The 14,955-nt window shown below is 40.2% G+C and overlaps 1 protein-coding gene and 1 long non-coding RNA gene across 2 annotated transcripts; both read right to left on the bottom strand.

Annotated features, from left to right (window-relative positions):
- Positions 1 to 1,088: 1,088 nt before the first annotated feature.
- LOC116371132 (uncharacterized) lies at positions 1,089 to 1,572 on the bottom strand. The gene is made up of 2 exons (XR_004208849.1): positions 1,309 to 1,572; positions 1,089 to 1,204 (listed from the first exon to the last, which is right to left on the bottom strand). It is a non-coding gene; the product is annotated as an uncharacterized LOC116371132 (long non-coding RNA).
- Positions 1,573 to 12,922: 11,350 nt separating this feature from the next.
- Positions 12,923 to 14,307, bottom strand: LOC116371130 (C-C motif chemokine 13-like). Its single transcript, XM_031820004.1, has 3 exons — positions 14,061 to 14,307; positions 13,833 to 13,950; positions 12,923 to 13,589 (listed from the first exon to the last, which is right to left on the bottom strand). The coding sequence occupies exons 1-3, from the start codon at positions 14,122 to 14,124 to the stop codon at positions 13,454 to 13,456; spliced, it is 318 nt and encodes a 105-aa protein (XP_031675864.1). The 5' UTR covers positions 14,125 to 14,307; the 3' UTR covers positions 12,923 to 13,453.
- Positions 14,308 to 14,955: the final 648 nt, after the last annotated feature.

Raw genomic sequence — 14,955 nt, 5'->3', positions numbered from 1 at the left:
CCTAGTTACAACCCATTAATATCTATATCAGTATAGTAGAATAGACCTAGTTACAACCCATTAATATCTATATCAGTATAGTAGAATATACCTAGTTACAACCCATTAATATCTATATCAGTATAGTAGAATAGACCTAGTTACAACCCATTAATATCTATATCAGTATAGTAGAATAGACCTAGTTACAACCCATTAATATCTATATCAGTATAGTAGAATAGACCTAGTTACAACCCATTAATATCTATATCAGTATAGTAGAATAGACCTAGTTACAACCCATCAATATCTATATCAGTAGAATAGACCTAGTTACAACCCATTAATATCTATATCAGTAGAATAGACCTAGTTACAACCCATTAATATCTATTTCAGTATAGTAGAATAGACCTAGTTACAACCCATTAATATCTATATCAGTAGAATAGACCTAGTTACAACCCATTAATATCTATATCAGTATAGTAGAATATACCTAGTTACAACCCATTAATATCTATATCAGTATAGTAGAATAGACCTAGTTACAACCCATTAATATCTATATCAGTATAGTAGAATATACCTAGTTACAACCCATTAATATCTATATCAGTATTGTAGAATAGACCTAGTTACAACCCATTAATATCTAAATCAGTAGAATAGACCTAGTTACAACCCATTAATATCTATATCAGTAGAATATACCTAGTTACAACCCATTAATATCTATATCAGTAGAATAGACCAAGTTTACAACCCATCAATATCTATATCAGTAGAATAGACCTAGTTACAACCCATTAATATCTATATCAGTATAGTAGAATAGATTTAGTTACAACCGATTAATATCTATATCAGTAGAATAGACCTAGTTACAACCCATTAATATCTATATCAGTATTGTAGAATAGACCTAGTTACAACCCATTAATATCTAAATCAGTAGAATAGACCTAGTTACAACCCATTAATATCTATATCAGTATAGTAGAATAGACCTAGTTACAACCGATTAATATCTATATCAGTAGAATAGACCTAGTTACAACCCATTAATACATTAATTGAATAATATGAACCACACTTTCACAGGATGTTTGAAATCTTCAAAGGCTTTATAAAATATTAAATAGGTTACATGTCAAATATGTTTACAGTTTTAGAAAAATAAACAATTAGTATATCCTAAACCTAGTACATTACACTGAACCTAATCCATACCAATCTCAGATAGGATATTAACCTAGTACATTACATTGAACCTAATCCATACCAATCTCAGATAGGATATTAACCTAGTACATTACATTGAACCTAATCCATACCAATCTCAGATAGGATATTAACCTAGTACATTACATTGAACCTAATCCATACCAATCTCAGATAGGATATTAACCTAGTACATTACATTGAACCTCCTCTATACCAATCTCAGATAGGGTATTGACATGCATGACAAGGTTTGTGTCACTAATGGCAACCTATTCCCTTTAAAGTGCACCAACAAGGGTTGGGGTGTTAGGGGGTGATGGTAGTTGATGACGTCATCGTCGTCTTGGCAGTAGTCGATCTGCTCTCAATCTTGGTCACATGACTCTGGACCCAGGCTTCAGAAGGGTCAACACAAAATATCTTCCCTTTCTTTGTGGTGAAACTGCAACAGATACACAACACATTGTCTCTCAGAACATCCAGTCTGTAATAGAAATGCTCCATCTTGTCTTGTACAGTGTAGCCTGGATGTAGCCTGGTTCCAGGTGTGTTTGTGCTATCATACCAACTCCTTGTTACTCCTGGTCATGTTTGGCATGACAAGGAGTTGACGTGAAGTCACAAACAGATCTGGGACCAGGCTAGCCCAGATGTTTTCAGTTTAAAGTAGACTATGCTTACTTACATCAGTGCTTTGCGAGGGCAGCTACTGGAGGTTGTTCTGAGAGAAACCACTTGTTGAAGAGGGATCCTCGCGCTGAATTTCATACAGCATTCAGGTGCTATTTCCAACGCGATGACACCTGTAAACAAACCACAGTTAACATAAAGATCTTCAGGTATGTCTCCAACAGCGTATTACACAGCATTGCTACACACACACACACACACACACACACACACACACACACACACACACACACACACACACACACAAACACACACCTGCAGACGTCGTATGGAGGGAGCAGAGCAGTCCCAGGAGGAGTAGAGCAGTCAGGGTCTTCATGGTTCAGAGATGGTTGAGATGCTGAAGATTGTATTGTCTGAGATGTTCTCTGATGTTCTGGTCTCTGATGTTCTGGTCTCTGATGCTCTGGTCTCTGATGCTCTGGTCTCTGATGCTCTGGTCTCTGATGCTCTGGTCTCTGATGCTCTGTTCTCTGATGCTCTGGTCTCTGATGCTCTGGTCTCTGATGCTCTGGTCTCTGATGCTCTGGTCTCTGATGCTCTGGTCTCTGATGCTCTGGCTATATGTCTGAGGTCTGATCTGACCTGTCTTTTATACAGAGAGCTGGTCCATCAGACCCTTTGACAATTGATGGGGGAATCTCCCCTCTATTCCTTCATTCACTCTGAATATCTTTCTAAGAACCAACATGCTGCCTTTCAGGTTCCTCTTCCTCAATTCTCTGTAACTCTGTTTCCTCCAGGATGTTCAGCAGCGCTGCTATTTTCTGAAATACTCAGAACACATTTACTGGAGAATTGCATGTCAAAGGAAGGATATTAAAGTGGACTATGTACTATATGATACATTACATCAAGTACAAGAATAATTAAGATTAAATTAAGTTCTCTACATCATAACCAACTAGTTTGTAAGTAATTCTATTTTATTGAAATGGACTATGTGTCTTTCAACATTTAAATGCAGATTTTAGGATGTGTGCATTTTGATTTAAAACCTGTAGCATACTGTTAACCTTTACATCATAGTGAGATTAAATCATAGAATATTTTTCAATCAATTCATCTCAGATTTAGTGTGGTGTGGTTTGTGTCTTCCCTCAGTTTGGAAGGTTGGTGGTTTGATCCCTGATCGAGTCATAACAAAAACATTCTACAATTGCTATATCCATTATTGGACTAATAAATTAATGATATACACGCATTGATTCTTGAAGAATATAACTTATAAATGCTTCTTGAGTTTAGTTGAACTGTCATACCCCCATCAGAACCCAGAATATAAGCTTATTTTACTATAATTTAAAACATAGGAAATGTAAACACCCACTGTATATCCTGAGAACATGGTTAAAACTATCATGTTGACATCATGGATGGTCAGTCCTTCCATCCGTAACTCTGTCTATGAATGTGAGAGTGGTTACATTTATCCAAACCCATCCCTAGCTTTGTCTATGAATGTGAGAGTGGTTACATTTATCCAAACCCATCCCTGGCTCTGTCTATGAATGTGAGAGTGGTTACATTTATCCAAACCCATCCCTGGCTCTGTCTATGAATGTGAGAGTGGTTACATTTATCCAAACCCATCCGTAGCTCTGTCTATGAATGTGAGAGTGGTTACATTTATCCAAACCCATCCGTAGCTCTGTCTATGAATGTGAGAGTGGTTACATTTATCCAAACCCATCCCTAGCTCTGTCTATGAATGTGAGAGTGGTTACATTTATCCAAACCCATCCCTAGCTCTGTCTATGAATGTGAGAGTGGTTACATTTATCCAAACCCATCCGTAGCTCTGTCTATGAATGTGAGAGTGGTTACATTTATCCAAACCCATCCCTAGCTCTGTCTATGAATGTGAGAGTGGTTACATTTATCCAAACCCATCCGTAGCTCTGTCTATGAATGTGAGAGTGGTTACATTTATCCAAACCCATCCCTAGCTCTGTCTATGAATGTGAGAGTGGTTACATTTATCCAAACCCATCCCTAGCTCTGTCTATGAATGTGAGAGTGGTTACATTTATTCAAACCCATCCCTAGCTCTGTCTATGAATGTGAGAGTGGTTACATTTATCCAAACCCATCCGTAGCTCTGTCTATGAATGTGAGAGTGGTTACATTTATCCAAACCCATCCCTGGCTTTTCACAAAAACAAGGATAGGAAATGTTTTGTTACTGTTTCACCTGCTGATAGTCTGTTTATTAAGGAGACGGGATAATGTCCTGCAGTCAACTAGCGTTCTGTTCAGGGGTGTACTACATCAACCTGCCTCATGCTACAGCAACAGGTTAACACACTACGGGCAGTCATGGACCGGACTAGATTACTCTCCCCACACTCACACCAACTTCACTAGACTACTGTAGACTCTGTTTCTCTCCCCACACTCACACCAACTTCACTAGACTAGAGTAGACTTTGTTTCTCTCCCCACACTCACACCAACTTCACTAGACTACTGTAGACTTTGTTTCTCTCCCCACACTCACACCAACTTCACTAGACTACTGTAGACTCTGTTTCTCTCCCCACACTCACACCAACTTCACTAGACTACTGTAGACTCTGTTTCTCTCCCCACACTCACACCAACTTCACTAGACTACAGTAGACTCTGTTTCTCTCCCCACACTCACACCAACTTCACAAGACTACAGTAGACTCTGTTTCTCTCCCCACACTCACACCAACTTCACATCTGTCTCTACAATCATACTGACTGACCCATCTGGCTCTACAATCATACTGACTGACCCATCTGTCTCTACAATCATACTGACTGACCCATCTGTCTCTACAATCATACTGACTGACCCATCTGGCTCTACAATCATACTGACTGACCCATCTGGCTCTACAATCATACTGACTGACCCATATGGCTCCTCAATCATACTGACTGACCCATCTGTCTCTACAATCATACTGACTGACCCATCTGTCTCTACAATCATACTGACTGACCCATCTGGCTCTACAATCATACTGACTGACCCATATGGCTCCTCAATCATACTGACTGACCCATCTGTCTATACAATCATACTGACTGACCCATCTGTCTATACAATCATACTGACTGACCAATCTGACTATATAATTGTACTGACTGACCCATGTCTCTCTATCTATATAATGTATTAGGGTTCAGTAGGAGATACATATTTAGCTGACACACGCACTGAACCAAGTATCCTGTTTCAGTTCAGATCAGAAAGATTCAAGTAAAGAGAGACGTCTCTTTTTAATTAACTCTCACTTCCCCATTCTGTCACCAGAACCTCGTATGATGCAAATGACTGCAGTTTTTCTAAGAACAAACATTGCAGCGCTCTTCTCTCATTGTCATTCTCAAAATGTTTGTAATAACTTGAAGCCAGAGTTCACAGTACTGAACAGAGTTACTGGTGGAAACAGGGAGGGACTGACAGTAACTGAACTGGCACGCAAATAACAAACATGTTCATTAAGAAACAGGGAGGGACTGACAGTAACTGAACTGGCACGCAAATAACAAACATGTTCATTAAGAAACAGGGTATTTTATCATGTGGTTTGACCATTTCTTTGCGTGCAACTGTTTCTGAGATTGTTGTTCCAGTTGTAGTGTTCTGTTGTGTGATGTCATAATAGATTTATCTTGAACGCTGCCAGTATGACGTCTTTAAATGATCTGCAGCATCTGACATGGGAGAAACATAACTATTTCTCTGGTAAAAAAAATACATTTACGATAGTAACAACTTGGTTGACTTTTCTGAATAACTTTAAGGCTTGATTGTAACGGCTGTCGTGGGAAGAAGGTGAGGATCAATGCGCAGCGTGGTACCTGTTCATCTTTTTAATAAAGTAAACTGAACACTGAATAACAAAACAACAAAGAAACAACCGAAACAGTTCTGTCTGGTGGAGACACACACAAAGACTGGAAACAACCGGAACAGTTCTGTCTGGTGGAGACACACACAAAGACTGGAAACAACCGGAACAGTTCTGTCTGGTGGAGACACACACAAAGACTGGAAACAACAGGAACAGTTCTGTCTGGTGGAGACACACACAAAGACTGGAAACAACAGGAACAGTTCTGTCTGGTGGAGACACACACAAAGACTGGAAACAACCGGAACAGTTCTGTCTGGTGGAGACACACACAAAGACTGGAAACAACAGGAACAGTTCTGTCTGGTGGAGACACACACAAAGACTGGAAACAACCGGAACAGTTCTGTCTGGTGGAGACACACACAAAGACTGGAAACAACAGGAACAGTTCTGTCTGGTGGAGACACACACAAAGACTGGAAACAACCGGAACAGTTCTGTCTGGTGGAGACACACAAAGACTGGAAACAACAGGAATAGTTCTGTCTGGTGGAGACACACAAAGACTGGAAACAACAGGAACAGTTCTGTCTGGTGGAGACACACAAAGACTGGAAACAACCGGAACAGTTCTGTCTGGTGGAGACACACAAAGACTGGAAACAACAGGAACAGTTCTGTCTGGTGGAGACACACACAAAGACTGGAAACAACCGGAACAGTTCTGTCTGGTGGAGACACACAAAGACTGGAAACAACAGGAACAGTTCTGTCTGGTGGAGACACACAAAGACTGGAAACAACCGGAACAGTTCTGTCTGGTGGAGACACACAAAGACTGGAAACAACAGGAACAGTTCTGTCTGGTGGAGACACACACAAAGACTGGAAACAACCGGAACAGTTCTGTCTGGTGGAGACACACACAAAGACTGGAAACAACCGGAACAGTTCTGTCTGGTGGAGACACACACAAAGACTGGAAACAACCGGAACAGTTCTGTCTGGTGGAGACACACACAAAGACTGGAAACAACCAGAACAGTTCTGTCTGGTGGAGACACACACAAAGACTGGAAACAACCGGAACAGTTCTGTCTGGTGGAGACACACACAAAGACTGGAAACAACCGGAACAGTTCTGTCTGGTGGAGACACACAAAGACTGGAAACAACCGGAACAGTTCTGTCTGGTGGAGACACACAAAGACTGGAAACAACCAGAACAGTTCTGTCTGGTGGAGACACACACAAAGACTGGAAACAACCAGAACAGTTCTGTCTGGTGGAGACACACACAAAGACTGGAAACAACCGGAACAGTTCTGTCTGGTGGAGACACACACAAAGACTGGAAACAACCGGAACAGTTCTGTCTGGTGGAGACACACACAAAGACTGGAAACAACCGGAACAGTTCTGTCTGGTGGAGACACACACAAAGACTGGAAACAACCGGAACAGTTCTGTCTGGTGGAGACACACAAAGACTGGAAACAACAGGAACAGTTCTGTCTGGTGGAGACACACACAAAGACTGGAAACAACCGGAACAGTTCTGTCTGGTGGAGACACACACAAAGACTGGAAACAACCGGAACAGTTCTGTCTGGTGGAGACACACACAAAGACTGGAAACAACCGGAACAGTTCTGTCTGGTGGAGACACACACAAAGACTGGAAACAACCAGAACAGTTCTGTCTGGTGGAGACACACACAAAGACTGGAAACAACCGGAACAGTTCTGTCTGGTGGAGACACACACAAAGACTGGAAACAACCGGAACAGTTCTGTCTGGTGGAGACACACAAAGACTGGAAACAACCGGAACAGTTCTGTCTGGTGGAGACACACAAAGACTGGAAACAACCAGAACAGTTCTGTCTGGTGGAGACACACACAAAGACTGGAAACAACCGGAACAGTTCTGTCTGGTGGAGACACACACAAAGACTGGAAACAACCGGAACAGTTCTGTCTGGTGGAGACACACACAAAGACTGGAAACAACCGGAACAGTTCTGTCTGGTGGAGACACACACAAAGACTGGAAACAACCGGAACAGTTCTGTCTGGTGGAGACACACACAAAGACTGGAAACAACCGGAACAGTTCTGTCTGGTGGAGACACACAAAGACTGGAAACAACAGGAACAGTTCTGTCTGGTGGAGACACACAAAGACTGGAAACAACCGGAACAGTTCTGTCTGGTGGAGACACACAAAGACTGGAAACAGAAAATAAACACCCACGAAACCCAGGTGGAAAAAGGCTCCCTAAGTATGATTCTCAATCAGAGACAACTAACGACACCTGCCTTTGATTGAGAACAATACCAGGGCAAACTCAAAAACCAACAGTGAAACCCAGGTGGAAACAGGCTCCCTAAGTATGATTCTCAATCAGAGACAACTAACGACACCTGCCTTTGATTGAGAACAATACCAGGGCAAACTCAAAAACCAACAGTGAAACCCAAGTGGAAACAGGCTCCCTAAGTATGATTCTCAATCAGAGACAACTAACGACACCTGCCTTTGATTGAGAACAATACCAGGGCAAACTCAAAAACCAACAGTGAAACCCAGGTGGAAACAGGCTCCCTAAGTATGATTCTCAATCAGAGACAACTAACGACACCTGCCTTTGATTGAGAACAATACCAGGGCAAACTCAAAAACCAACAGTGAAACCCAGGTGGAAACAGGCTCCCTAAGTATGATTCTCAATCAGAGACAACTAACGACACCTGCCTTTGATTGAGAACAATACCAGGGCAAACTCAAAAACCAACAGTGAAACCCAGGTGGAAACAGGCTCCCTAAGTATGATTCTCAATCAGAGACAACTAACGACACCTGCCTTTGATTGAGAACAATACCAGGGCAAACTCAAAAACCAACAGTGAAACCCAGGTGGAAACAGGCTCCCTAAGTATGATTCTCAATCAGAGACAACTAACGACACCTGCCTTTGATTGAGAACAATACCAGGGCAAACTCAAAAACCAACAGTGAAACCCAGGTGGAAACAGGCTCCCTAAGTATGATTCTCAATCAGAGACAACTAACGACACCTGCCTTTGATTGAGAACAATACCAGGGCAAACTCAAAAACCAACAGTGAAACCCAGGTGGAAACAGGCTCCCTAAGTATGATTCTCAATCAGAGACAACTAACGACACCTGCCTTTGATTGAGAACAATACCAGGGCAAACTCAAAAACCAACAGTGAAACCCAGGTGGAAACAGGCTCCCTAAGTATGATTCTCAATCAGAGACAACTAACGACACCTGCCTTTGATTGAGAACAATACCAGGGCAAACTCAAAAACCAACAGTGAAACCCAGGTGGAAACAGGCTCCCTAAGTATGATTCTCAATCAGAGACAACTAACGACACCTGCCTTTGATTGAGAACAATACCAGGGCAAACTCAAAAACCAACAGTGAAACCCAGGTGGAAACAGGCTCCCTAAGTATGATTCTCAATCAGAGACAACTAACGACACCTGCCTTTGATTGAGAACAATACCAGGGCAAACTCAAAAACCAACAGTGAAACCCAGGTGGAAACAGGCTCCCTAAGTATGATTCTCAATCAGAGACAACTAACGACACCTGCCTTTGATTGAGAACAATACCAGGGCAAACTCAAAAACCAACAGTGAAACCCAGGTGGAAACAGGCTACCTAAGTATGATTCTCAATCAGAGACAACTAACGACACCTGCCTTTGATTGAGAACAATACCAGGGCAAACTCAAAAACCAACAGTGAAACCCAGGTGGAAACAGGCTACCTAAGTATGATTCTCAATCAGAGACAACTAACGACACCTGCCTCTGATTGAGAACCATACCAGGCCAAAACTCAAAAACCAACAGTGAAACTCAGGTGGAAACAGGCTACCTAAGTATGATTCTCAATCAGAGACAACTAACGACACCTGCCTCTGATTGAGAACCATACCAGCCCAAAACTCAAAAACCTACATAGAAAAACAAACATAGACTGCCCACCCCAACTCACGCCCTGACCAACTAAAACAAAGACAAAACAAAGGAACTAAGGTCAGAACGTGACATTGAAAATGATACAATGTATCTCTCTCTCTGTAATGGGTGTCGTCGGAAGAAGGTGAAGACCAAATTGCAGCGTGGTACGTTTTCATCTGATTTATTCTGACTGAACACTGAATACAAAATAACAAAAGAGAAGCCGAAACAGTTCTGACAGGTGCAACAACAGAACAACTCAACAGAAAATAACCACAACTAACAGTGGGAAAACAGGCTGCCTAAGTATGGTTCTCAATCAGAGACAACAATAGACAGCTAGCTGCGTCTGATTGAGAACCACACCCGGCCAAACACACAGAAATCCCAAACATAGAAAATGAACATAAAATGCCCACCCTAGTCACACCCTGGCCTAACCAAGGGCGTGACACTCTACCTCTCTCTCTCTCTCTCTCTCTCTCTCTCTCTCTCTCTCTCCTCTCTCTTCTCTCTCTCTCTCTCTCTCCTCTCTCTCTCTCTCTCTCTCTCTCTCTCTCTCTCTCTCTCTCTCTCTCTCTCTGTCTCTCTCTCTCTCTCTCTCTCTCTGAATTAAATTCATTTCAAAGGACTTTATTTGACTGATTATGTGACTTCTGAAGGTAATTGGTTGCATCAGATCTTATTTAGGGGATAAATAGCAACGGGGGTGAATATATATGCACACACCAGATTCCTGTTTTTTATTTTTGGGGAAAACTTGAAAGAAGTAATTTTGAGACTATTTTGTCCATTACATGAAATCCAACTAAAAATCCATTTAAATGACATGTTGTAATGCAACAAAATAGGAAAAACACCAAGGGGGATGAATACTTTTGCAAGACACTGTACTTCTCCACAGTCAGTTGAATTTGTAGATGCTATTTTTATGTTTCTGTGTCCAGTATGAAGGAAGTTAGAGGAAGTTTCACGAGCCAATGCTAATTAGCATTAGCACAATGACTGGAAGTCTATGGGTATCTGCTAGCATGCTTGCAGTAGATAAAGGACATTAATGCAAAAATCCAGAAGTATCCCTTTAAGCCTTTTTCATCTGACTGTAACAGAACTTTATTGTAGAAATCTCTCACTGTCCCTTTAAACTTTGATCTTTACTGATGAAGAGTGAATCTCTCACAGTCCCTTTAAACTGACCTGTACTGATGAAGAGTGAATCTCTCACAGTCCCTTTAAACTTTGATCTGTACTGATGAAGAGTGAATCTCTCACAGTCCCTTTAAACTTTGATCTGTACTGATGAAGAGTGAATCTCTCACAGTCCCTTTAAACTTTGATCTGTACTGATGAAGAGTGAATCTCTCACAGTCCCTTTAAACTTTGATCTGTACTGATGAAGAGTGAATCTCTCACTGTCCCTTTAAACTTTGATCTTTACTGATGAAGAGTGAATTGGAAAGAGATGGTCTCCTGACTACCATGTTCTGTGTCCCTCAGATCCAGTGCTGAATGAACAGACCATCTCCAACACAGACACCAAGGCAATAAGTGGATCCAATGCAACATGATGGACAGAGAGGAGGTAACATACAGACAGAGTTCTCCCCAAAGAATGTTCGAGCGGCGCCACCTGGTGGACTGGCAGCGCCATTATGTAAAATAAAATACTTCAATATTAATTTATTTGTCGTGAAGAAGGCACCACAACGCCTCCACATGTTGACTCCAATGCTTCCCACAGTTGTGTCAAGTTGGCTGGATGTCCTTTGTGTAGTGGACCATTCATGATACACACAGGAAACTGTTGAGCATGAAAAATCCAGCAGAGTGGCAGTTCTTGATTAATATCTATATCAGTATAGTAGAATAAACCTAGTTACAACCCATTAATATCTATATCAGTATAGTAGAATAAACCTAGTTACAACCCATTAATATCTATATCAGTATAGTAGAATATACCTAGTTACAACCCATGAATATCTATATCAGTATAGTAGAATAGACCTAGTTACAACCCATTAATATCTATATCAGTATAGTAGAATAGACCTAGTTACAACCCATTAATATCTATATCAGTATAGTAGAATAGACCTAGTTACAACCCATTAATATCTATATCAGTATAGTAGAATAGACCTAGTTACAACCCATTAATATCTATATCAGTATAGTAGAATATACCTAGTTACAACCCATTAATATCTATATCAGTATAGTAGAATAGACCTAGTTACAACCCATTAATATCTATATCAGTATAGTAGAATAGACCTAGTTACAACCCATTAATATCTATATCAGTATAGTAGAATAGACCTAGTTACAACCCATTAATATCTATATCAGTATAGTAGAATAGACCTAGTTACAACCCATCAATATCTATATCAGTAGAATAGACCTAGTTACAACCCATTAATATCTATATCAGTAGAATAGACCTAGTTACAACCCATTAATATCTATTTCAGTATAGTAGAATAGACCTAGTTACAACCCATTAATATCTATATCAGTAGAATAGACCTAGTTACAACCCATTAATATCTATATCAGTATAGTAGAATATACCTAGTTACAACCCATTAATATCTATATCAGTATAGTAGAATAGACCTAGTTACAACCCATTAATATCTATATCAGTATAGTAGAATATACCTAGTTACAACCCATTAATATCTATATCAGTATTGTAGAATAGACCTAGTTACAACCCATTAATATCTAAATCAGTAGAATAGACCTAGTTACAACCCATTAATATCTATATCAGTAGAATATACCTAGTTACAACCCATTAATATCTATATCAGTAGAATAGACCAAGTTTACAACCCATCAATATCTATATCAGTAGAATAGACCTAGTTACAACCCATTAATATCTATATCAGTATAGTAGAATAGATTTAGTTACAACCGATTAATATCTATATCAGTAGAATAGACCTAGTTACAACCCATTAATATCTATATCAGTATTGTAGAATAGACCTAGTTACAACCCATTAATATCTAAATCAGTAGAATAGACCTAGTTACAACCCATTAATATCTATATCAGTATAGTAGAATAGACCTAGTTACAACCGATTAATATCTATATCAGTAGAATAGACCTAGTTACAACCCATTAATACATTAATTGAATAATATGAACCACACTTTCACAGGATGTTTGAAATCTTCAAAGGCTTTATAAAATATTAAATAGGTTACATGTCAAATATGTTTACAGTTTTAGAAAAATAAACAATTAGTATATCCTAAACCTAGTACATTACACTGAACCTAATCCATACCAATCTCAGATAGGGTATTAACCTAATATATTACATTGAGCCTCCTCTATACCAATCTCAGATAGGGTATTAACCTAGTACATTACACTGAACCTAATCCATACCAATCTCAGATAGGATATTAACCTAGTACATTACATTGAACCTAATCCATACCAATCTCAGATAGGATATTAACCTAGTACATTACATTGAACCTAATCCATACCAATCTCAGATAGGATATTAACCTAGTACATTACATTGAACCTAATCCATACCAATCTCAGATAGGATATTAACCTAGTACATTACATTGAACCTCCTCTATACCAATCTCAGATAGGGTATTGACATGCATGACAAGGTTTGTGTCACTAATGGCAACCTATTCCCTTTAAAGTGCACCAACAAGGGTTGGGGTGTTAGGGGGTGATGGTAGTTGATGACGTCATCGTCGTCTTGGCAGTAGTCGATCTGCTCTCAATCTTGGTCACATGACTCTGGACCCAGGCTTCAGAAGGGTCAACACAAAATATCTTCCCTTTCTTTGTGGTGAAACTGCAACAGATACACAACACATTGTCTCTCAGAACATCCAGTCTGTAATAGAAATGCTCCATCTTGTCTTGTACAGTGTAGCCTGGATGTAGCCTGGTTCCAGGTGTGTTTGTGCTATCATACCAACTCCTTGTTACTCCTGGTCATGTTTGGCATGACAAGGAGTTGACGTGAAGTCACAAACAGATCTGGGACCAGGCTAGCCCAGATGTTTTCAGTTTAAAGTAGACTATGCTTACTTACATCAGTGCTTTGCGAGGGCAGCTACTGGAGGTTGTTCTGAGAGAAACCACTTGTTGAAGAGGGATCCTCGCGCTGAATTTCATACAGCATTCAGGTGCTATTTCCAACGCGATGACACCTGTAAACAAACCACAGTTAACATAAAGATCTCCAGGTATGTCTCCAACAGCGTATTACACAGCATTGCTACACACACACACACACACACACACACACACAAACACACACCTGCAGACGTCGTATGGAGGGAGCAGAGCAGTCCCAGGAGGAGTAGAGCAGTCAGGGTCTTCATGGTTCAGAGATGGTTGAGATGCTGAAGATTGTATTGTCTGAGATGTTCTCTGATGTTCTGGTCTCTGATGTTCTGTCTCTGATGCTCTGGTCTCTGATGCTCTGGTCTCTGATGCTCTGGTCTCTGATGCTCTAGTCTGGTTCTGTGTCAGAAGTCTAGCTGATGCTCTGGTTCTATGTCTGAGGTCTGATCTGACCTGTCTTTTATACAGAGAGCTGGTCCATCAGACCCATTGACAATTGATGGGGGAATCTCCCCTCTATACCCTCATTCACTCTGAATATCTTTCTAAGAACCAACATGCTGCCCTTCAGGTTCCTCTTCCTCAATTCTCTGTAACTCTGTTTCCTCCAGGATGTTCAGCAGCGCTGCTATTTTCTGAAATACTCAGAACACATTTACTGGAGAATTGCATTTCAAAGGAAGGATATTAAAGTGGACTATGTACTATATGATACATTACATCAAGTACAAGAACAATTAAGATTAAATTAAGTTCTCTACATCATTAACCAACTAGTTTGTAAGTAATTCTATTTTATTGAAATGGACTATGTGTCTTTCAACATTTAATTGCAGATTTCAGGATGTGTGTATTTTGATTTAAAACCTGTAGCATACTGTTAACCTTTACATCATAGTGAAATTAAATCATAGAATATTTTTCAATCAATTCATCTCAGATTTAGTGTGGTGTGGTTTGTGTCTTCCCTCAGTTTGGAAGGTTGGTGGTTTGATCCCTGATCGAGTCATAACAAAAACATTCTACAATTGCTATATCCATTATTGGACTAATAAATTAATGATATACACGCATTGATTCTTGAAGAA

This window comes from Oncorhynchus kisutch, unplaced genomic scaffold (genome assembly GCF_002021735.2).
Source record: "Oncorhynchus kisutch isolate 150728-3 unplaced genomic scaffold, Okis_V2 scaffold2951, whole genome shotgun sequence".
In the NCBI taxonomy this organism is placed as follows: domain Eukaryota; kingdom Metazoa; phylum Chordata; class Actinopteri; order Salmoniformes; family Salmonidae; genus Oncorhynchus; species Oncorhynchus kisutch.
The sequence above is the reverse complement of the archived record's forward strand: the minus strand, read 5'-3'. Positions and strand labels throughout refer to the sequence as shown.